The following is a 24,417-nucleotide window of genomic DNA, read 5'->3' as shown; positions in this document are numbered from 1 at the left end:
ATAATTGGGGGGGGGTGTCTGCATAATTACATGTTTGAAAGCCATACAGGGAACAGGGATGCCCCAAATCATGCTGATGAACTCAGGCCATGCATTTTGGAAAACCATTTTCAAAGAGTGGTCAAGTTGTTGCATTCCCCTTCTTCTTCTTCTTCTTCTTCATCATCATCATCACCTCCTTCAAAATAACCAAAGGGATTAAATTGCATGGTGGGGGCAGGACTGCACACAACATGTGACTGGGTCTCATGATATGGAGCCAGCATCCTTAGGAAGCTTAGGATCCTTAGGACACACGGGGAAGGTTCCTTGAGGAGCAACTTTTTACTTAATTTTTAGAGGAGAGGGAAAACAATTGATGGAGTTTGTGGGGGCAGGATTGAGAGAAACTGTGTTCTTTATTGGGTACAATATGTTTGCAGGGAGCAGTATTTAATGTCTAAAAATAAAAGTGCAGGGAATTGGTGGGGGGAATCTTTGCCATCTGTCCTGTAAATCCTTCTCTTTTATCTTGGTCTGTATGTGGTGGGGGTGTGGAGGAAGACAGAAGGGGCAGTAGCTCTGTGGAAAGCATTTCAATTATAGTCTTGCTGGTTAGCAGTGGAAACTAAGGTGTTTTAGCACCTTCCATAGCAAGGAACCTAGACTGAGATCTCTGAGATCATTCCCAACAAGAAACTAGAGACAAGAAGATCCGACCCCCAGCTGGGGTGTGTGTGGAAATTCACCATCTAATCCAGCTTCACACTGGCTCATGCTTCAGTTGTCCACTCCCTCTGTGAATTGGTGTTGCTTGCAATGACTTTCTGTAGACCTCCGTGGAATTTTCTGAATATGATGACATTTATTCTGCTCTGATTTAGTCAGTTACTATCCCTGTCAATGTTCAGTCTTAACTGTCTGCTAACTGGGTGCTGCTGAATTCAACCCACATTTTACCAGCTTCCTCGCAATATCATGGGGGACTTTTTCAAAAGCCTTACTGAAATCGACATACACTATGTCCACAGCATTCCCCGATCTACTAAGCTTGTAACTCCATCCAAAAATAGAAAGGAGATTCATGTGGCATGACTTATTTTTCAGAAACCCATGCTGGGTCTTAGTAATCACTGTATCCTTTCCTAAATGCTCACAGACCAACTGTTGAATTAACTGTTCTAGGACTTTTCCTGATATCAGTGTCAAACTCACTGGTCGGTAGTTACCTGCGTCTTCCTTCCCTCCCTTTTTGAAGATGGGGACAACATTTGCCTACCTCCAGTCTGTAGTGGCCTCACCTGTTCTCCAATAATTCTGTAAGATTATATTAGTACCCTCGCCCTGGAAATTTGAATTCATTTAAAGTAGAATCCTAGAATCATAGAGTTGGAAGAGACCACAAGGGCCATCGAGTCCAACCCCCTGCCAAGCAGGAAACACCATCAGAGCACTCCAGACATATGGTTGTCAAGCCTCTGCTTAAAGACCTCCAAAGAAGGAGACTCCACCAGCAAATTCCACTGTCGAACAGCTCTTACTGTCAGGAAGTTCTTCCTAATGTTTAGGTGGAATCTTCTTTCTTGTAGTTTGGATCCATTGCTCCGTGTCTGCTTCTCTGGAGCAGCAGAAAACAACCTTTCTCCCTCCTCTATGTGACATCCTTTTATATATTTGAACATGGCTATCATATCACCCCTTAACCTCCTCTTCTCCAGGCTAAACATGCCCAGCTCCCTTAGCCGTTCCTCATAAGGCATCGTTTCCAGGCCTTTGACCATTTTGGTTGCCCTCCTCTGGACACGTTCCAGTTTGTCCGTGTCCTTCTTGAACTGTGGTGCCCAGAACTGGACACAGTACTCCAGGTGAGGTCTGACCAGAGCAGAATACAGTGGCACTATTACTTCCCTTGATCTAGATGCTATACTCCTATTGATGCAGCCCAGGATTGCATTGGCTTTTTTAGCTGCCACGTCACACTGTTGGCTCATGTCAAGTTTGTGATCAACCAAGACTCCTAGATCCTTTTCACATGTACTGCTCTCAAGCCAGGGGTCACCCATCTTGTATTTGTGCCTCTCATTTTTTTTGCCCAAGTGCAATACTTTACATTTCTCCTTGTTTAAATTCATCTTGTTTGTTTTGGCCCAGTTCTCTAATCAGTCAAGGTCGTTTTGAAGTGTGATCCTGTCCTCTGGGGTGTTAGCCACCCCTCCCAGTTTGGTGTCATCTGCAAATTTGATCAGGATGCCCTTGAGTCTATCATCCAACTCGTTGATAAAGATGTTGAATAAGACCGGGCCCAAGACAGAACCCTGTCGCACCCCACTAGTCACTCTTCTCCAGGATGAAGAGGAACCATTGATGAGCATCCTTTGGGTTCGGTCAGTCAGCCAGTTACAAATCCACTGAGTGGTAGCATAGTCAAGACCGCATTTTACCAGCTTCTTTACAAGAATATCATGGGGCACCTTGTCAAATGCCTTGCTGAAATCAAGGTAGGCTACATCCACTGCATTCCCTTCATCTACCAGGGTTGTAATTCTGTCAAAAAACGAGATCATGTTAGTCTGACATGACTTATTTTTCATAAATCGATGCTGACTATTGGTGATCACAGCATTCCTTTCTAGGTGCTCACAGACTGTTTGCTTAATGATCTGCTCCAGAATCTTCCCTGGTACTGATGTCAGACTGACTAGGCGGTACAGTGGTGCCCCGCAAGACGAATGCCTCGCAAGACGAAAAACCCGCAAGACGAAAGGGTTTTTCAGTTTTTGCGACGCTTCGCTAGACGATTTTCCCTATGGGCTTGCATCGCAAGATGAAAGCCCATAGGGAAATCTCGGGGACCTTTTTTAAAATGCTGACGGTGGGGAGCAAAGCCTTTTCCCCCCCTCCGGACTTCAGAAGAGGTCCAGGAAGGCCGGCGGGGGCGAAAGGCTTTGCTCCCCACCGCCAGCATTTTAAAAGCGGTCCGGGATAGCAGGGAAGCGCTTCCCGCTATCCCGGACGGCTTTTGAAGGCAGGCGGGGGGAGCAAAGACTTTTGCCCCCCGCCCGCCTTGGGAAGAGGTCCTTAAAATGCTGGCTTCGCTGCCGCCTGCCAGCATTTTAAGATCGCCCAGGGACAGCGAAGGACTTTTCCGCTGTCTGGGGCGATCTTAAAATGCTGGCGGGCGGCAGCGAAGGCTTCGCTGCCGCCCGCCAGCATTTTAAAAGCCCCAGTCGCTGCCGCCCGCCAGCATTTTAAGATTGCCCCGGGACAGCGGAAAAGTCTCCGCTGTCCCGGGAAGGCAGGCGGGGGGGAAGCAAAGACTTTCGCCCCCGCCAGCCTTCAGAAGAGGTCGGGGGACAGACTGTCCCCAGACCTGGTCTGAAGGCGGTTCGGTTTCCATAGGAACGCATTAATTGATTTTTAATGCATTCCTATGGGAAACCGTGCTTCGCAAGACGAAAAACTCGCAAGACGAAAAGACTTGCGGAACGAATTAATTTCGTCTTGCGAGGCACCACTGTAATTATTTAGGTCCTCTCTTTTCCCCTTTTTGAAAATAGGGACAACATTTGCCCTCCTCCAGTCTGCCGGGACTTTGCCTGTTCTCCAGGAATTCTCAAAGATGACTGCCAGTGGTTCTGAGATCACATCTGCCAGTTCTTTTAATACTCTTGGATGCAGTTCATCTGGCCCTGGAGACTTGAATACATCTAGACTAGCCAAGTATTCTTGTACTATCTCCTTAGTTATTCTGGGCTGTGTTTCCTCTGCTGAATAAAGTAGCTAGGTGTTCCCTTACTACCTCTTTTCCTATTTGGGGCTGCAGCTCCCTCAGGTTGTGAATTGCTTTCCTTTTGGTTGAAAACAGAGGCAAAGTAGGTGTCGAGTAGTTCTGCTTTCTCGCTGTCACCCAATAGCATCTCTCCGTCTTCTCCGTACAGAAGACCTACCCTTTCCTCGTCCCTCCTCCTTCCTTCTGCTGAATCTCCCCAATTTTCAACAACACAAGACTATCAGAAATTAAGTAAGTTAAACTTTCATTTTATTCAATAAGTGGTTTATGATCCTACCCTGAAGCTGCAGTAGTTGCGATATGCTGAACTGTAGTAACAGTTTGATGTACAGCTTCCACAGTTTGTTTATTTTTAAAAAACATCAGAAAGATGTGTGTTGCAAAGCAATTCTTCATTGGCTCTACTTTGCACCTTAAAGAGTTAAAAAGAAAGATGGAATGCCTTGAGAATGTTGGCAGAGAAGGGGAGAGAGAGAGAGAAAAGGGGTTTGTTTTCCATCCTCTCTGGACGTAATCCCGGCACTTTGAAGGCTAAGTGATGATTCTAAATTTAAGTTTGTTTCTCAGTTCCTCTGCGAGGAGCTAAGCAGAGAAAAGTGAGATTATAAAGACAGATAGCTGTACCAGCAGATCAACTTTTTAAAAAATATGCAACTCCCTTTGTAGCAAAAAAAGAAAAAAGAACAAAAAGGGGATATTTTTACATTGTCCCCCAGTGCAACAGTATTTTATTTTAGAAGATACACAGAAAACGTTGGGAGAAACTATTCCCTGCAAAGGGGAACTCCTAGCAAAATGGTTTGTTTTGGCTTTGGTGTTTTTCTTTTTCTTTTCCCTTCCTTTCATGGAAAATCACTGTGACATTTTAACGTGCCATTCTTTAGTAGTCTGAAAAATCAGCAAACCACCCGGGACTACCAGCGCCAGACCTTCCGTTTTGCTAGCTGGCATGGCTGCTGTGCTTTTTAGATTTGAAGATTTGCTGTACAGTTGGGACAGCCTAGTGTGGAACCTGACGTCGCGGGTTCTGGGGACTTATCGATTCAGAAACTTGCAGGTTGTGCGACTAATGCTTAAACCATGGTGCATCTCCAGAGCTGTGTACCAGGTAGGGTAAAATTATTTAAACATATTGGGGACCAGGGTAGGGGTGGTGATGGGGCGACTAGCTCCTAGCCAGTTTTTTACTTAGAGTGCCTGGGAAATCATGCAAGGATGGGTCTTTTGTGGCTGTGATTCTTAGACTTTTTTGTAATGTCTAAGGATTGCTTTGTGTAGCATTTACCGTAATTCTACACTTGTATTGTCTAAGGATTGCTTTGTGTAACACCTAATTCTACACTAAATTTCCATATATTTTTTTTTCTTTTGCTATATTAAGATTTGCTCCATTAAGATTTTTCCACTTTCCCCAGGTGGCTCAGGGCAGGGTACATGGGGCTATGATTCTGGCCAGCATCTCATTCTGACAATTCTGACCATTTTGCATGGCAGCTAGAAGGTAGCAAAGACCACTCCTTGCCTCCACTTTCTGGCTGCATCACTCATTTACCTCTACAGACAGTCCCAGAATCCAGTTCATCATCCTGCAGAACTGTGAGGTCACTGACCACATTCTTGCTTTGCAAAAGGAAGTCTTTCATCCGCTGCTCTTTATTTTCCTGGTTCTGCTGCTCTGTGCACAGGTGGAGTTTGACACAATGCACCAGCCATGCCAAAAGCAGGAAAGAGAGAGCAGGGTGCTGCTGCAGCTGACCCGGATGGGGCCCAAGATGAAGTGAGAGTGCACCCTAGAGTTATCTGCAACCCACACCTTTGTGACCCCTCAGTTCATCCCTATGGCTCTGTTGCCACTTCAAACCCCACATTTACTAATTTCAGAAATTATGGGGAGAAGCTGGCAGCCCGGAAGTTAAGGGGATCCTTGCCCCCAGCAAACCCATAGCACCCTTCCTCCCAAAGTGGTAAAAAACAATTCCAATACAAATGCCAACTGGAAAAAATAGCAATTTTAAAAAATTAGAAGGCTTGTTGGAAGAGAAAGATCTGCCTAATAGTCGAAGGGAGGTGCCACATCACTAAAGGCCTAATTCCTACATTGTGCAGAATGAAACTCCTGATAAGACCTGTTCTGCAGGAAGTCCTCACCCACAGAGCATAGCGATATTTCCTCTGAAAGTGTCATCTTCATATTGTTATGAGTTTGTGGATGCCTTGACCCCTAAATTCCTGGGTCTAATGGGTGCTGGGTCTAGTAGGTGTTGGAGTTTAATCGATGCCTGGAGTATTAAGATGGGCTGGCAGATACCAAAATACACACCAAACCAGTTTTTTTCATTAGCAGAAAATTGCCTGGGAGAAGATGGGCCATTTGCAGGGAACAAACACAGACAGATGGCCCATCAGGAAAGTGGATGAGGGAGCCCCACCCTGAGTTCTGAGAGGCTTAGTCAGAAGACAATGCCAGAGTTTTTCTTAGGAGGAAGTTATAGATTTTCTTTTGGCTGCAGTGTGATTGCAGGGAAAGGGTGTCAATCTGTTAAATGCGGCAAGCTGAAGGGGTGGGCCAGAGCACAATGCAAACTGACAGTTTGAACCCGAGGTGAGTGAAATGGGAGAAGCAGGGCCCTCTAGGAGTGTAATGCTTTGAACCCTTCCATCATAGGCTCCAGTTGTATGATGTATATATGTGTAAATAAACCATTTATGATAAAGACACTCCAGTCTCTGCTTTGCCGCATTTCCAAAGGAAACACAAATCTTGGGTAAGCATGCCGGGAACCCCTGGAATCTCACACAGCTGAAGAGATTGGGTTGGCCTGTAACAATATTAAGTTTGTCCTGCCCCTTCCATGGAGGTTAGGCAGACTTCCTCTTGCTGAGATGCTACCATGTAATGCCGTTAACCTTTATTGGCTGCTGATGGTGGGGCTGGGAGCAAAGAAACTGTGGTGGCATCACAACAAAGTGGAAAGAGAAGCTGTTTTTTTCTTGGTGGAAGCATCACCTCTAGTTCTACCCGGAAGGAGTCGGCTAATGGCATAGTCTTTGGTAGCTTTGCATGTGGATTAGATTTTCACGTTTAGTGTTTTCTGTTGCCTTCCCCCTACTCTTGCTTTTCAACCCTTTGGTAGCAGCTGGCAGGGAAGCCAATAGGGTGATGCTGTGCATTTTGTTTCACCAGCTATTATGAGGATGAGGAGGTGAACTCATGTCAAGTTCTGCCATTACAGCCTGCAAAATTCTTGATCTTTAAGCAAAAAAACACTGGATAAAATTATACAACTTCATGGTTAAATGAAATTAGATAAAGAAAAACTGTGCTCCCCAACAAAACGGTACCAGAATATCCTCCTGGGTGTAGTACAGTCGTTTTATTTATTTTGTATTCAAGTTCTTCTGTGTTTGTTGGAGGCTGTATTGAGAGAGGAGTTCTGCTCCACTGACTGTGTGGGAGCCTGAAAGAGCTCAAGACTGTTTCAAGATTGGACCCTCGGTTTTTCCTGATGCTGCACAAAAACCGAAAATGCTAAGTCTTTGTATGAAAGAGCCTTATGTAAGAGGAGTTCCATTGAGATTTCCCACCTTGTTTTTCAGCAGGATCTTAGGTTGAGAAATAGTTGCACATCTGGTTTGAGGCAAAGAACAAGATGAAAACTTGGAAGGGGAAATTGGAACCGAAGAATAGTGTTGTACGTTCCCCACTTCCCTGGGTGGTGAAAAGGTCCAGGGATGGCTTGTCAACATTTAGCTGCAGCTTGGGTTAGAAAGCACTGAGGACTTTGTGCTACTTGTTTATTTACAAATATACATTTTCAACATGGAGAAGCAGGCAGGCAGACATCCAGACAACCTACACTCATCTGTGCAGCAACATCAGTTCCCCCCTGCAAGCAAAAACAGAGCACCCGTTCTCTGTTTCTTCCATCTAGCTGCAAAACTCAGATTTGTTTTTACCTTCTTGGCTACACTGCAAAGTTATTTCTCTTAGCCATGAACACATTGTAGAACACTGGTCTCTCAACTCGCCCCCCCCCCATGTGGTTTGTCCTCCTGGCACTTGATGTGCAGACATGAACATACCATGGCATGAAAATTTTCACCTGCGTATTTTTGCAAACAAAATAGCTCTTAGAGACACAGGAGCAGACCAGGGTTCAATGAGCAACCCTAGTTGGAACTTGAAGTGACATGAGATGTTATGAAATTTCTAAAGGTATTGTTGATCTTTGATAGTTTAGTGACACATACAAATCATCAGTTTTACAAACCAAACAACCTTTCCTCTGTTCCACTTAATTGCATGTTCCGCTTATTTACATTTATACACTGCAGAGCGGTCCTCAACTTTAGAAGATAACAACATAGCCTTTTCTTCTTTAAACTGAGAGTTGTCTTCTCCAGAGGTGAAGTCAATCAGTTTTATTTTTTCCATTATCAACATATCTGCATGAATCCGTTAAATAAGAGTTTCAGGATTAGGAATAATCCCATTGTGGTGAATCTTTATTTCAGAGATGGTGGAAACTGAGATGAAGGAGTTTGTTCAAGGAGATAGTTTGGACCGGCATCTGAAATTATAACTCCTCTGTGATCAGACCATATTGTAATGATTATTAAGTGATCAACTTTTTTATACATGATTGCTTGCTAATGGTTATTGAAGATGAGTCGCTCAAAGGGCCTGGTTTTCTTCCTTGCTTGGTCAACACAAGCATCATAGCTCAGTTGGTAGAGCATGAGGCTCTTAAACTCAAGGTCGTGGGTTCAAGCCTCTTGTTGGACAAAAAGATTCCTGCATTGCAGGGGGTTGAACTAGATCACCCTTATGGTCCTTTCCAACTCTACAATTCTGTGATTCTATACCTTCTGCCTGTTTGACTTCTGGGTTCCCCAGCTTTTCCATCTCCCAGATTCTATACAAGCTGTCATTGGTCATCACTTCCAGCAACTGACCTCATGGGTTCTGGAGGACACTTCCCAAATGTGGATATGAAATCTCATGATCCCGAAACCGGAGGCTTTTCTCTTGGGCATGGTCGGCCAATTGGTATCAAAGAAGGATAAGACATTCTTTATGTATGCAACCACGGCAGCAAGAATCCTGTTGGCAAAGTATTGGAAGATGCAAGAATTACCTACTCTGGAAGAATGGCAATCGAAGGTGATGGAATATATGGGACTGGCAGAGATGACTGGCAGAATCCGTGACCAGAGGAAAGAGACAGTGGAAGAGGACTGGGGGAAATTTAAAACATATCTAAAAAATTACTGTAAAATTGTGGACTGATAAGATGTTAAGGGGTAGGAAACAAAGAACTACAGCTGTAAATCTTAAACTCCAAGGAAATTTAAAAGGGACTTAACTAAAGACTGATTGATGAGTTGCTCGAAAAATGGTAAAACAAGGATGTGGCGAAGGGAAGGCATGGGGAAGTCAATTTTTGTTGTTTGTTTTTGATGTTTGTGTTTGTCTTGTATTGTCATTAATATGTGTAAAAACTAATAAAAATTTTTTTTAAAAAAAATGAAATCTCATGATCCCAACTTGACCTGACAGGAATGACATATCCCAAGTCTGGTTTTTGGTGTGCAAATTCCGTGATAAAGGACCACAGTTACATAAAAGACTGGTGAAATGTAACCCCCAAGCTGTGTTTACTGTGTTTACATCATGAAGTTGTGCTGATCTGGTGCAAAAAAGTGCTGGTCAAAGTGCAATTCTGTTGACAGGCTGACATGAAAGTTCAGTGCAGTGCAGTTGAGACTCCAGGCTGTGCTGTCTTCATCTGCTAGTTATTTACTTGCTAGAAATAATGCTTTGTCTACTCTCCAGTTGTCCACAACACTGTAATGTCATCTGCTGTTTCAACCTACAAGCCCTGTGACTCTGAAGACATTAGGCAAAAACCTCTAAGAAACCTCAACCCTTTTTACCAGAACAACACCATCTTTAAAGAGAATAATTATTTTAATATGTGGCTACTATGATAGATTAAACGGTCTCATGAGGAAGAAGAGGCCCCAATAAGCTGCACAGATTGATTTATGAGATATATTCTTTTCTGTGAATCATATCTTTTCTTTGGATCCCAGCTATAGACAGTTGCTACCATGATGGAATTTGTTGTGTCATACTTCATTAGCCTCTTGGCTGGGTTAACGTGATGCCCTCTATTTGGAGCAGTGCTTGGAAGGGGTCTACAGGCCTCAAGTGGTCCAAAAGGCTGCTGCCAGAGTGTTGACTGAGGCTGGCTGCTGAATGGAGTAGGGATTCAGATAAGGGGGAATGGCTGGATTGAAAATAAACCAATTCGTATGCACCGTTAAGTGAAATTTCACATTCTTCCATTTGGCTGAAGATATTTTATTATATTTCACAGGGATTAGTCATCCAGGCTTGAGAACTACATTTTACAGGCATTTTATAGAGACAAGAATGATCAATGTGCATGTGAAAGATGAGGCTTGAAATATTAAACATACCATTTAACATTTGCAAAATATATAGTTCTTGATTTATAACTTCATTCTTGGCTAAATAAATGTGAGATTTGAGTTCTGTAGTTGCATTTCCTTTTGCTTTCAGGCATGAGGTATTAATGTTTCACATTCATCTAGCCAGTTACAAGACTACAGAGCTTGAGGAAACAGAGATTGAAGAGTGGAGTGAGCTCAGTTCAGAGCTAACAAGTCACTATGGAGGGAGAAAGGCCTGATTCCAGTGTAAGTCAGGAACACTTTCCTTGATGAGATGGACTCAGTTCTTCTATATGCTAATTAATTCCAGTATTTATTTTAGCAGAGCAATCTGGATGCTCTATTCACTAACAGGAAGCTCACACAACAGAAAAACGAGAAACAAGAATCGGTTGGCAAGGAGAATAATAAAAATCCTGGGACCAGTTCTTCACTCCATTCCTTAAACATGGAGCAAACAAACCAATCAGGAATCCAGTTATCAAAACATCATGAGGAATCAAACTTGTGTAAGAATTGATCAAGGGAAAACAAGAAAAGAGCTTGATGGTACCATGTCAGATGTTTTGCATGTGGAAATGTAAATTCAGTCCCCATCATCTCCATTTAAAAGGATCTGGTAGCAGCAGCTTCTTCTTCTTCTTCTTCTTCTTCTTCTTCTTCTTCTTCTTCTTCTTCTTCTTCTTCTTCTTCCTGCTGCTGCTGCTACTACTACTACTACTACTACTACTACTACTACTACTATAACTGTATTTACATCCCAACTTCCTTCCCAGGAGCTCAAGATGGTGGGCATGGCTGTCCCCCTCTCTATTTTAACCTGACAACCAGTCTGCAAGATGGTTAGGATGAGAGACTCTTTCCTATTGTTTTGTGGACAGTTTGTATGAAAATAGCATATATCGTATAGGTTCCTCTAGATAAGAAAAATACAAAATTCCAGAAAGATAGGTGCAGGGGTTCTGTGCTAGGAGTATTTAAAGTTGATTTGAGGCATTGACTTACCTCCCTATGGTTTGGGATATAATTTGTACTAAAATGGCATACCCTAGATAAGTAAACTGCCAGCATTACAGAAGAATTGGTGCAGGGCTTAAGGCACCAACATGTGGCCCCCGAGGCCTTTTTAGGGGCCCTCAGCAGCAGTGTTCAAAAAAATTCAAAAAAATACGCGGCAGACATTCTTGGAAGGATTCTGTCCTGCTGTAGTAGCTTGGGGCTGGGGATAGCATGGAACAGACACTGCTCTGCATGTCATGCTATTTAAGATTATTAAATATATTTATGTCTTTAGTATTATTTAATATACATATTTAATATATTTAACTATATTGCAGACACACTTTAATTTGTGATATGGAAATGTAATTCAATGTGTGACCCGCAGGTTCTGTGTCAAAGTACTCTTGCAGCCCATTGGTCTGGAGGTTAGACCACCTAGGCTTAAGGAGTTGTTGTTGTTTAGTCGTTTAGTCGTGTCCGACTCTTCGTGACCCCATGGACCAGAGCACACCAGGCACTTCTGTCTTCCACTGCCTTAAGGAGTTAGGGGGGTTGCTCTCTGCTCAATGGATGGTGTGTAAGTTCTTTCCTTCTACAGCCCTGGAAAAGTCATTTTGTCCTTAGTAGCTAGAGCTATCAGTCAGAAAATGATACCTGCTTCTTTCCCTCTCTTCTTCTTCACTGTGCTTATGTGGCAAGCTTGGGAAATGTAATCATTCTAAAGAGAAAGATAGTTTGAATCTGCCTAAGTTACCTGGAATCTCCAAAGCTCCAAGGCAGCCCCAAGGCTTCAGGAGCAGAATGATCCAAGGACACCTGGTGCATCTTGAAAGAGCCTCAAATCACTCAGAATCTGCCAGATTTGAGTTGGGATTCATCCAAAACAGATTAACATTGCTAATATAAGACATCTTTCTGTGTTTACTGAAAACAGATAGTGCCCCTTTTTCTGACATGTTTTGAAGGTAACTGTTCTGATGGGACAAGTGTGTACAAATCTAACACCCACTCAACAATAATGATGCTAGAAAGGAGAATTTAGGTCACTCACCCAAAAAAGCTTCCTATTTAAATTTGTTCGGTCCAGGGCTGTTAGAATTTGCTAATCTCTGAAGACTACTCAACAACAAACACCCCAACAAATGAAAATGTGCTACTATATATATATATATTGTTTTTATTTATTGTATTTGTTCATCACTTTTCACAAAACATATTAATCAAACAATTAAAATCCATTAGACAGAATAGCACATAAGAATAATGAAAGTGTTCAGCCATCAATAAATAGAAAAAAGGACAAATCCAACTCTACACAGTTAAAAGGTGAACATCATTAATGGCGGAATGGTATTGAGAGAAATTTGGCATCTCAAGGAACCAGACTTCGATATTTATTCCAGTTAGGGAGAAAGAATCACATAATTGTAGACCTGAAAGGGGTCATCTAGCCCAACCCCCTGAAATGCAGGATTTTTTTCACCCAACGTGGGGCTCAAACCCAGAACCCTGAGATTAAGGGTCTCATGCTCTGCCACTTGGCTCCAGTAAGAATCCAGATCAGTACCGTTCAGCCGATGCTATTGGGTTCAGAATGAGCTGCTGGGACCTTTTTGATAACATTTGAGCTCTTTGTGATCTGCCCTACGCATTGAGCACCATAAGGTAATGAACACTGTGGAAGTACATGGATTGTGTCAATGGAAGTTAACTGCCACAGGAAGTACAGGCAGGATGTTGTAAAGGTGTTGCAGGAACTGTGATTGCTCTACAGTGTTTTGCCTTGAAAATTAGCAGATTCTGCAGCCCCTGGAGACTCTTCAGACTTTACAGTTACATGTTTAAGCATTTATGAGTCTCAAGCAGCTTTTCTTACTGAAGAGAGAGAAAGTCCCAGAAAGGAATAATTAGACCCAAATGTTAAATAAAGTACTTTACTTTTTTCCCTGTGTCTCCCTCCTAAAATCATTTTGCTCGGTTTCATTGTGGGTTTTTTTTTGGGGGGGGGGTTAAAACATTTAAAACTCTTAGTTGCCAGAAAAATAATCTGATATGACGATAAAAATCTGTCTGAGAAAGCAAAGGAACTGCACCTGGCTGGCTTTTCATAGCTACGTTTGAGAAAGTACAAGAGGCTCATTAAGTTTTCGGCTGAATATTTTTTCACTAGGCATATTAAAATAAAGTTTACATTGTGCTTTATGACCTTCCCTAGCCTGGTTTCCCCAGATTTTTTTAGAGCCAGCAAGAGTGTTTCTGCCTTGGCAAAGGCCCATTTCCTTCTGCTGTTTGCTTCTTCACCAACACGGATTGCCCCCAAATAAGCTGAAACTAAAGTGCCATGGCAATGAGCTCAGACGGAAGACTAGCTCAGCTGGGCTGACTGCTTCCTGCCCCCAGGGCAAGCCTCTTTCTAAGTAAATAGTGAAAGCCAAATGGCCTGAGCGTTGTTTGACTGCTTAAGACAAAATAAACTTATGAACTAGGCCTGCATCTCACCATTCCTCAAAGGGCTTAAGGGGCATGCAAAGATACTTTAAACAAAGCTTGGTGTGTTGTTGGTATTTCCTGCAGCACAGCAAGCCTTTCACCTTCATGTTTCACCCTCAGATTCAAGTGCTGATTGGGTTGTCAATCTTCTCCTTCCCATGCATCAGGTGGCCTGCAGCCTTTACCCCCATTTTTTAAAGCACCACGTGAATGCTTATTTAAGTAAGCACTTGTAAGCACTTGCTTGTATTTTTAGTTTATTGTTTTAAAGGAGAAAATATGTTTCAGGGACCTGACACACCTTGCTTTTGCCAATGGAGTTCCCTCCAGATGTTGATGGGCTACAGCACCCATCATCTCTGACTACTGGTCATGCTGACTGGGGCTGGTGGCAGTTGGCTCCAACCTGGAGAGAAACACAACACTGAATGGAATTCCGTAAGAATTCCACTGCTCATGAGAATGCAGGCATTAAAATCTGGCATTAAAATCAAATCTTTTTACTCAGCTTTCCTGGTTCTTTAGTTCCAACAGTCTTTGCTTTAATACTGTCTACAAAACCGGAAGACGGACTTCCTTTTTGAGTCTTCCCGCTTCAGAGCCAAGTTCAAATCCTTTGTATTAATCAAAGGAACAAATCCCTTGATTTTTTCCAATTTTGCAAAGTCCTACTCATGGGTTGTAGGTTGGAGCCGAATTTCAAGGAAGAAAGGACAGCGCTCTCTGGCAACAGCTGCTGCGGCTTCACTCCACAGAAGTAGTGATCGACTCACAGTGCCGCGCTACCCCCGCTCCGCTCCGGAGCCCCTCGCGGGGTCCCTTTGCTACTTGGGGGGGCGCTTCTGGCACCCGCCGAGTCCCACGGCCGCTGGCTTCCCCCGCCGTTGCGGACAGACCCGGTTTCTGCGGAGCTTCTCCCTCGTAGTTAGAAGGAGACCGCCATTGCCGTTGGCGCCGCCTCCGGAAGTCCAGGGATGAGAAACATCTGGTCTGTGTGCCAGTCATGGAGCTCCAGGGGGTCCAATTCAGCCTGTGAGGCAATTTCCCTCATATCTATGGGCAGCATGATGGGGTTTAGTTCTGCACTGGCGGCAGGTGATTCTTCCTAAAAGCAGTATTTGATCCCCACTCATCAGCTTCATGTCATTATGGCCTCATGTCATTCTTGGGGCACGGTGGGATAAAAACAGATAGTCCCCATTTTTTCACCCACTGTGCCCCATGTTATGACGCAACTGGGCAGAGGAGATTGTGTATTGAAAGGTGCCTGCCCAGCCACCAGAGATAGCCTGATGATGTTTTTGAAAAGGGGGGAGAGAGAGAGATTGTTGCTGCTTCCCAATAAGGCACCCCAGCTCTACAAGAAATTCTACAATTTCTGTAACCCATCTGAATTCACCCTTCTTTTCCCCAAAACAACATTTAAAAAAATAATCTGGAAACCTTTGGCCTCATTGGGCCAATGACCTGCTTCCATCTAAAACAGCTTTTGATGTTTTGTGAAGCAATTTTGCCCTTTCAATTTTATATTTGCAAGAGACAAATGCACATTTCTTAAAAGTTCTTAAAGAGTTACTTTCCCTCCATCCGGGCTCTGTGCCTTGCTCCTTAGTTCGACAAAACAAAATGGTTTCTTACCCATGGTCCCCTCTTTCATGTCTGCAGTTTTCAGACCAGTTGCCCACAAAATGCTGTCATTTTCAGCCACCCCAAACCTGTGACAGCTGCTTTTGCAGGAAAACTACTGTGACAATCTGTGACTACTGTGAAAATTGGCAGCATTCATGTCCTCAGAAGGAGCAAACTTGCCTGCAAATTTCATCCAATTTTGGCCAAAAATCAAGATGTTTTGGTGATATTTTTTTTAGAGTTGTCCAGTACAAAATGTCCGAACCTATTGCCTGTAATCTGTCGTGCTTTATTTGCTCTGGAAAGGCTACTATGTCTACACATTGCATGCAATGATGTTAAAAGAAAAACATAGCTTTTTAAAATATCCCAGTAGTGAATGGGGTGCGGTAGGAATAAATATAACTCAGACCCCCCCCATGTCAAAGTAGGCAGCATCCAAATGGGTCTGAGCCAAATTGGGGTCTTCTATAGAGTGTTGAATTGGAGTCTGAGCTTGTGATCGGTGCAAACCCCTATCAGATATGAATGACTGACGGCTTTTACATTTTCAGAGAGTGCCCGCTGCTCTTTTTTGTCCTAATATGCCTTGATGCAACCTATACAGTTGGCACTGTCTAATCCAGTACTTTTCAACCAGCAGTACCTAATACTGTAGTGTGTTAGGTGGCACAAACACTCAGTGCAATGCACTGGTCAGAGTTGAAAATCGGAAGCAAATGCATCTGTTATTTACAGTATTAAAGGGTGTGAGGAAGCTAGGCTCACCCCGCAGGAGAGGAGAAAATGCACCCTCTTCTTTTTCTCAGGATGAAGTCTTTCCAACAAAATTACCCCTCTTGGCTTTTCACCTTCCGCTTTTGCACAGGCAAACCTTCCTTCCTTCTCTCTCTTTCTTTCAGCAACACTATTTCTGACATCCATCACTTCCAGTTTGCTCACCTACTCCTCAAAAATCAGCTGACCATATGTCGTTTAAACTGGTTTTTCTGCATTACATTTCGAGAATGCTTTGTTTCAATTTTTAAAAAGTTATCCAAGGTCAAATTCTTGGACACCATAAACTCGCATCTGGTCGGCGAGTAAGGACTATCTTCTGTCAGAAACCTGGCAAAAGTTACAAGATGCCTGTTGTGAGGTTTAACTTGTAAACTCATCTACATGTGTAATTCTTGTGGTCATTTTTCCAACACTACTTAGAACCGCTGGGCCCAGGAGATTTTGCTGGCAGAGAATCTGAGGGCTAAACTGTGGGCTCCTCCCTGGAAATTATATAAACCAATACTGTATATCTTCAAGGGCTCAGAGACCAGTTTGCATTCATTGTCCAGACGGTATGGCAATTGGAAACTGGCGGTTTTATGCAGGGATTGTGGAGTCAGTAAACAAGGTCGCATTGGAGCCTAGATGCATTACATTTATAAGCTGCATTCTGTGCAAATTGGCACTCAAAGCAATTCATAATAAAATTAAAATAAAATGGTTTTATATAAAAAAGCAATAGAAACAGTCATAAGACATTAAAATCTGAATGTAGTCATTAAGAAAACAAACAGCTTAAATCAGAAACAGCAAGGTTCTCACAGCATCCCTGGCAGCCAGAGACAATCACGTTTGAAAACAAAATAGCATCCACCTGCTAAAAGAATAACCTCAAGGAAGGAGGCAGGTTTGCTTTTTTTTCATAAAGTGGGTGTCTACTTCACATCCTTGCTAACTTTACCTGGGTGAAGGACGCAGTGGAGACCACCTTCTTCTGACCTCGGCGAGGGGGCATGGCTCAGGCACTTCCTCAGAAGGATGTCTTTCAGCTGGGATGGAAACAGGGGATACTGATCTTCAGTTGTTCTTTTCTCATCTGGCAGGGTGGGCCAGAAAGTGATGCTGGGGAACGGCTGTTCTACACCATGTCTTTCAGCTTGTGGGTACCATGAGGTTCTATCTTGTCTCCTGTGCTTTTTATTGGCTACAAATGGGTGGGGACCTCCAGCCCATTAGCCAAATTGACAATTATCTCAATGCTGCATTTTTGGAATTTAGCAACATTTTATGCAGGCTCTAGTCATCTGGATGTTCAACTTTTATAAAAATTCACTGAACTGTCTTGTCAGGAGAAAACTTAATAGTATACTTAATGTCACTTTCTCTTTTATAGCTGTGGAAAATTGTTTTAGATAATGGCCTTTTTACAATACATTTCTTCTGTTCTGATGTTTATTTGTATTATTTCATTGCATTTACTGTGTTTTTGTTTCATCATTTCTGTAAGTGTGTAGAGATCTGTGGCAAAAACATTAAGCGGTATATAAATTTGGAATATAGAGCTAGTTGTCAAAAAAAGAGTTAGGGGTCTCCCCACGACAGTTTTGTCTTTTGTCAACCTGTGTGAGCAGCGGTGAAGCATGTTTTCATGGTGCCAGGGAGGTGGGATGTGGAGGGCGAATGGAGACCACTGTGTGCCAGCCCAGCCCTCACTCCCGACTCCACTGAAGCAACACCAGCCCCAAGCTGCTTTGTGAAGCAGCTTGGGGGGGGGGCAAAGTGGGAAGGACACCATGCTCTTTTCTTAGTTTTCATCATTCAACAAGTGCACAAAATTTTAAGAAAATTGGATGACATTTTTTAAAAAAACCACATTAAAACTTGGATCACTTGATATAGAATGACCCCCCTAGACCCTTTTCACATGTTCTGCTAGTAAGCCAGGTGTCCCCCATCTTATATTTGTGGATCTGATTCTTCCTGCCTAAGTGCAGAACCTCACTCTTGTGAGCGCTGAAACTCATCTTGTAAATTTGGGCCCAGTTTTCCAATCTGTGAAGGTTATTTTGAGTCCCAATTCTGTCTTCTGCTACCTCTCCCAATTTGGTGTCATCAGCAAATTTGATGAGCATCCCCTCAGTTCCTTTGTCCAAGTCTTTATGAAGATGTTGAAGAACAACGGGCTTAGGATGGAACCCTGTGGTACCCCGCTTTTGGAAGTCAGGGTATTGCAGATTATTTGAGGCTGGAATGTCTCATATCCTACCTTTGAACTCTACATACCGTAAACAGAATCTAGGGCTAGCAATATAGGACTACTATAATAGAAAATGTACATATATAAAATCTCTCTGCAGAGATATTTCCTTGCATTAGTTCCCTAGACGGCTGCTTATATTGGGTGCTTTTCAAGAATTTGAAGTTTTGATTCTGTACTATATTTAGCTTGTCTTCCTACTCATATTTTTAGGGCAAAGCCCTCTGACACAGGGACACATTTTTCTGAGGGGAAAATTTCAGTTCTCACATAAGTGGTGGGAAAATGTAAACCATTGAAAAAACTAATGTTTCTAAAATTGGGAGCAGGAGCTTGGAAGCCTCCAGGATAAATTACATTACAAATAAACTCTGTCTGTTGTGCCAAATGCTTAGAGTGTAGTATCAGAGACCCTCTGGTTGATCTCTGTGGGCTGGAATATTGCCAGCAAGTTAGGACTTCCTGTCTCAGTTTAGCTTTTGCCATAAGAGGAAGAATAATTGGCAATGTCCAATCTTTATCATCCCCATTAAGTTATTTATTTATTTATTTCTCTTTCTCCCTCTTCAACCCTCTGTTTTACATTTTTCTGCATGGATAAACATATGTGGACCGTAGATGTGGTATGAGTGCTGGGAAGCAGAAAATGGGGAAGAAGGAGGAATCAGTGTTCTCTTTGTAGCCCTGTGAATGGTCCAAACTCTGTGGCTTTTCCTACACTACAGTAATGCCTGACTTGGGTGCAGGGTGTGTCAAGAATTTGGCAGAAGACTGTTAATAATATGTTATGTGAAAACTGGGAATCCCTTTCCAGGCTTGGAATATAATACCCATCATAATACCCCATATAGTGGGTGGAGACTTTTTGCAGCCTAGTCTGGAAGGGAGGGTCAGGTGAAGAACCTTTGTTCAAATCTTAAGCAGGACTCGCGATTGGGCTGCCGGCCGCAGGAGCGGTTCTTTGCTTCTTCGATGCTCCGCTCATATATTTGTCAATAAAGTATTGCAAGGACATCCCAAGTCTCCAGTGCTCTCTCATCCAAACAAACACTCATGTGTCCCTCTATAAAATGTCTTGCTACTCTGGGAAGTGAAGAGAGCACAAGATATCTTAACAAAATATGCTGTACCCAACTCAGTTATGCATCCATTAATAGGAATAAACCTTCATTAGCCACAAACATTCATTTCAATCCGTCTGCTCTGAGTAGGACTCGAACTGGCTGGGACCCAAAATTTGTTTTTTAAAGGCAAACTTTTTGCATAAGTTATGGACAGGAAGAAATTTTGCCAGGTGAGTCTTCTCACCTGAAGCAGAGGAAAAACTAGACCTGTTTCTTCTTGGTTCTTTGTTGGCATCTGGTCACCCAAAGACACTGCTAAACCTAAACTGTCATTAAAATAATCAAGATATGTGTGGCTGCATGCCAAGCTCCAGAAAGCCTCTCACCCATTAACCTTGAGTGGATCAAGCCCTTGAAAGATTATTTTCTTCAGTGCTTCCCAGTACCACTAAGCTCTGATTGTAGGTGGGAGAGTTAACAAGGCAAATTGCCTCTTTTATAATCATCCTCCGGAGGATTGGAAGTGAAATGTAACCTGATTTCTTAGCTTGCGGTTCTGCTCAAATGGGCTCAGGATTCCCAGGTGGGTAAGGGAGCTGGGAGGAGACAGAAGTCTTATTTTTCACCATTCCTATTAGCTGCTGGTTTACCTGATCACCCTTTATTTCACAAACTGTATTCTCAGTGGAACTAATTATATCAGGTGTTGTTTGAGACCCGCCCCCTTCCACCAGAACAAGCTCTTTTTGTTTCCCCAGAGATTTTACATGATGTGAATTTGATATGTATATTGTTTCTCAGAGGAGCATTTGCTTGGGGGTGATTTTGCCATATATTCTAGGTCTCCTTTGAACGTCCGTATGTTGAATAACCTTCCAGGGGTTTTGCTTAATACGCTCCCTGCACAACAGCCTTTGATTTTCTGTTAGCTTCCATATCTCAGCACGTATTGAGGGGTCTGACCATATTCTGTGGGCAAAAGTTGACAATGAACCCTGAGGGCTGCTTCAAAATGGTGTCTTTTCTTACTAGAGTTACAAATGCACACGTGTCTGAGTGTAAGTCAGTGAGGGATCAGACTGTGGAATGTGGGAAGGAAGGAGTGAGTTATTTCACAGAGTAGGTGAGCACCCTGCGTTAGGCAGAGTGAGGTGCCATGAAAGGGCAGCAAATGGTTAGTTAGTTAATGCATTAATATTGCATTTGTAGGAGGGAGGGGAAGAGACACTTGTGGGATTCTTAGCCAAGCAATGTCTCTGTGCACCCTCAGGTGAGGGAGGAGTGCCATCCGCTCCCACTACAGTTCTAGAGAAGAAGGGGAGAGGGGAGGCAAGGTTTTTTTATTGCCCTAGCCAGACCCACAAACCCTCTTGTTCCTGCCCAGGTGTGCCACCACATCCTTTTCACCATTTTGGCAACCCATATGACATCAATGCTGCAGGTTGGCCACTCATTCTGTAAGTAACCAAAGACTCAGCTATACAGCTGTAAATAAAACGTTTTAAGGGTGTTTTAAGTGCAATATACAATGTGACACTAGATGGCAATGGTGATCGTTATGGAAAATTCAATGTATTTTAAAAACACTTTTAAAAAAGTAATTTCAGAACGTCTTTTATATGTATACAGATGCCACCTTAGGCTGTGCACCATTTACTGTGGCTTGGGTAAACTTCCACAACTTGCGTCTGAAGCAGAGAATTCATGACGTTGGCCACAGTTCGTTACGTATCTTGCAGTTTCTAGAGAAATACTGCTGGTCGATGTACTTTCTCTTAATCCAAGTTACATCTAATTCTAAAATGTAAGTTGAGGTGTACATTTTAGAAACCTTTTGTGCCTGCATAGATAGTGGCTTCATAGAATAGTGGTTGGGGTGGTTGCAGATGCACAGCAACAAATCAGGTAATGCAGGGAAAACAAATAATGTAATCATATGGTGCATACAGAAATGTAAAACACAACTTGAAGTGCAGGAGGGAACTACCTCACTGAGTTTTAAGTCGATAAAGTGTGACTGCCCTTAGAGGGCTTTTAGCGTATACCTTTAATAATTCTGGAGAAGAGGATTTTCATCCCTGCATAACAAGATTCACCTGCCAAAATGCATTGCTCTGTGCAGCTATTAAAGGTTCTGGACTCCCCCAATCATCATTTAACCCCTGACTCGTCCCAAAGCAGTTCCTTGCACCAGGCAGTGAGCTGCGTATGTCTGCCTTGCACACACCGTGAAGATGGCCTTCTGGACACCTTCCACAATTTGTGTGTGAAGCTGTTGGCTGTGGGAAAGGAATGTTTGGAAGGAGAAAAAGAGCAACTAGTTGTATGGTCTGAAAAGGGAATTTCTACGTGGACAGCTTTGCTCACCATGGCACAGAAGCTGCTTCTTTGTTTTCAGCCATCCTCCTCCACATAACAGGCTTGGGGAAGTCTAGTTGATAGTGTATTGAATTGGGTCTTTGGGTTTACAATTTGCAAAATACTTACTTACCACACAGGGCCTAACCATTTAACTTGGGTCTGTCACTGAGCGAACCCTTATCAGAGAGTCACAGCCAGTTTTGCACATGGGGCACATTCAGTCATTGGGCATGGCCATTGTTGGAACATAGGAGCATGAAACAACTCCTGGATATCGAAAGGGGGGTGAAGGAATAGAAATTGCAGGAGGAAATTTGGGTAAACATGACTTGGTTTAACCAGGTTTGGCACACGACCAGGCCAACTAATAATTCATGCGATGAAAGAATTATTTTTTCATGAATAGGGCTATTCAGAAATAATTCTCTCACACAAATGGGTTTTCAGCCTCGTTTTCAGACACGTTCAGTGCAACTTTTGCTTATTTCCAGTTTTCCTATTGTCACTCCCCCTACTCCTTCCCCACCCCAGTTATATCTTGCAAGAAGTCTGTTCTTGAAATAAAAATTTATTTCTCAGGTGTTTGTAGATTATTCCTTTTCAGCCTGACCAGAGAAAGCTCTAAGTGATCTTTAGGGTTTCAAAGTAGCCCTGCTTTGAGCAAACACAGCAAGTGATTGGCAGCCTGTCCAATTATGGGTTATACTGAATGCAGTTGTGTCGTGGGAAATAGCTTTACTGAGAGCAGTTTTACCACAGTTTTAATTCTGATTGCTCACCAGTATGGCATTTGTTTTTTGCCCCACCCATCTCCCTCTGCTTTGGACTGTAATAATTTTAAAAATATGAAAGGAAAACTCAGTGATCACTGATAGTCTTAGCAGTTGTGAAAGAAACAGAAAAGGCATTTCAATGCGAGCATAAACATTCCTAGTTTGAAAAGCAATCCTCTGTCCAGTCATTTGTATCCCAGCATATTCTGTTCAAATGCGCAGGGGCCACATGACTCTGTGGTGGAGCATTGCATGAGCGGGCGAGTCTTTTACTGGAGCTGCTCCTGAGTTGTGAACAGCATCCTGACACACACACAGATTATGCTGGTGTGAAGTCTTTCCTGGAAATAAGTGGTGCAGGAAATGTCACTTGCTAAATGTCTAGGTTTCAGAGTGCTCTTCCAGTAAAAATGGTGGCAAACTGATCGTTAAACCATGGTGTGTAACGTATAGTTTTTGCTACTCCCACAGATATTATTTTAGCTTCCCTTAGCATTCTTCAGATATTTTCCCTAATTATGAATTTCCAAATTTATGTCACATTTTGCCTTAGGCTCTCTTTCTCCTCCCTGCCCCACTTTTTAAAATTCCATCAGCCCAATCAAAACACTTTTAAAAAAGGTTTCCTTAGCAATTTTGTCTAAGCTGGAGCCTTCAAAACCATCTCAAATGTCACTTTGGGTGAAATGAGGCTTCCACGCAACGTGACTGGGCAAAGAGTTAGAAAGAGTTAGCTGTATCCTCCCAATAAGCTTGCAAAGTCCTTGCCTAGAAATGGTGCATTTACCTTGAAATGTTCTAATCCCAAAGAGAAGGTGCAACCACTGCACATCCCCCCCTATCCCTCCCTGGTCACCTGGGCCATCCTCTTCCTGTGTGTTGTATGTCAGACTTAGAATTCTGACTATGAGAAGGGGGTAGGATGTTGGGCAAGGTGACCAGTTGAAGAACAGGCCAGAAGTCATAGCAACTGTATTCTTCTTCAGTGCCTTAGAACTGAAGAAGTGTAAGGAAGATAATCTTCTCTAGGCTACTCTTCCTCCTTCTTTTCCATCCTCTCTCCTCTCACAACATGGTGCTTCTTGTTTTGAGTTTTCACTTATTCTCCTGCTGCTATGCCATCCTCTCCTCTTCCATATCTCTGACTTTGCTCGTCTTATTACTTCAAAATATTGAGCTTGCTTTCCAAACCCTGGTCCTCCTTAGTCTGTTCAGGCAACTAACAGGCCAGCCCCAGCCCTGACCCTTCCATCATCAGCCCCAGAGGCCTGCACAGATGCACAACCAGGAACCCTGGGAAAAGCAGGAGACCTCATCACGCAGAATCTACATGCCTAGATCTGTGCGTACAGACCTTCATCTTAATTCCCCCTTACAACTACCTGGAGAAGTCATGGATATAGCTAACTCTTTTTAATTCCTCTCTAGTTTCGCTGTTCGGCATTCTGCTTTCACCTAATTCTGCTTTCAACTTCTTCTTCTTCATTCTTTTAGGATGCCTCCATCCCACGGGCCAAATTTGGATCGGCAGGGGTCCCAATTTGGCCTGAGAGCCCACTTTTCCACACCCACACCCACCCTCGCCCCACCTGATGTCATATGAAACATGGTTATAAAGGAACACATGGGTGCTTAAAGTGAGTTCCCAATTATCCCTTTTCAAGGGACACTAAACTACGGTTTTAAAAGGATCACACAGAGTGCTGGTGCGTGCTGCTCAATTTGTGGGAGCGTCTTCTGTTGTTGCCATGCTTCTGGGGGCAAACCATGATCCAACTTGGCATTACATTTGAGCTTGGGCTCATGCTTTGTTTCTCCCAAACCAGGAAT

The 24,417-nt window shown here is 43.1% G+C and overlaps 1 protein-coding gene across 6 annotated transcripts in view; it reads left to right on the top strand.

The window, feature by feature from the left end:
* Window positions 1–24,417, top strand: part of FRMD4A (FERM domain containing 4A) — a gene marked incomplete at its 5' end in the record, with an annotated part of 413,106 nt that overhangs the window by 160,562 nt on the left and 228,127 nt on the right. Inside the window, one exon of one of the 6 annotated variants that reach the window (XM_081927638.1) lies at window positions 4,409–4,877. The exons of the other annotated variants lie outside the window; for them this stretch is intronic. Within the exon in view, the coding sequence (XP_081783764.1) occupies window positions 4,719–4,877 (159 nt within the window). Of the gene's footprint in view, window positions 1–4,408; window positions 4,878–24,417 lie in introns of those variants that run through there. 6 annotated transcript variants of the gene reach the window in all.

The sequence above is a fragment of the Podarcis melisellensis genome, assembly GCF_964234715.1.
Source record: "Podarcis melisellensis genome assembly, chromosome: 10".
NCBI lineage: Eukaryota > Metazoa > Chordata > Lepidosauria > Squamata > Lacertidae > Podarcis > Podarcis melisellensis.
This window is presented reverse-complemented; position numbering and strand designations above follow the sequence as displayed.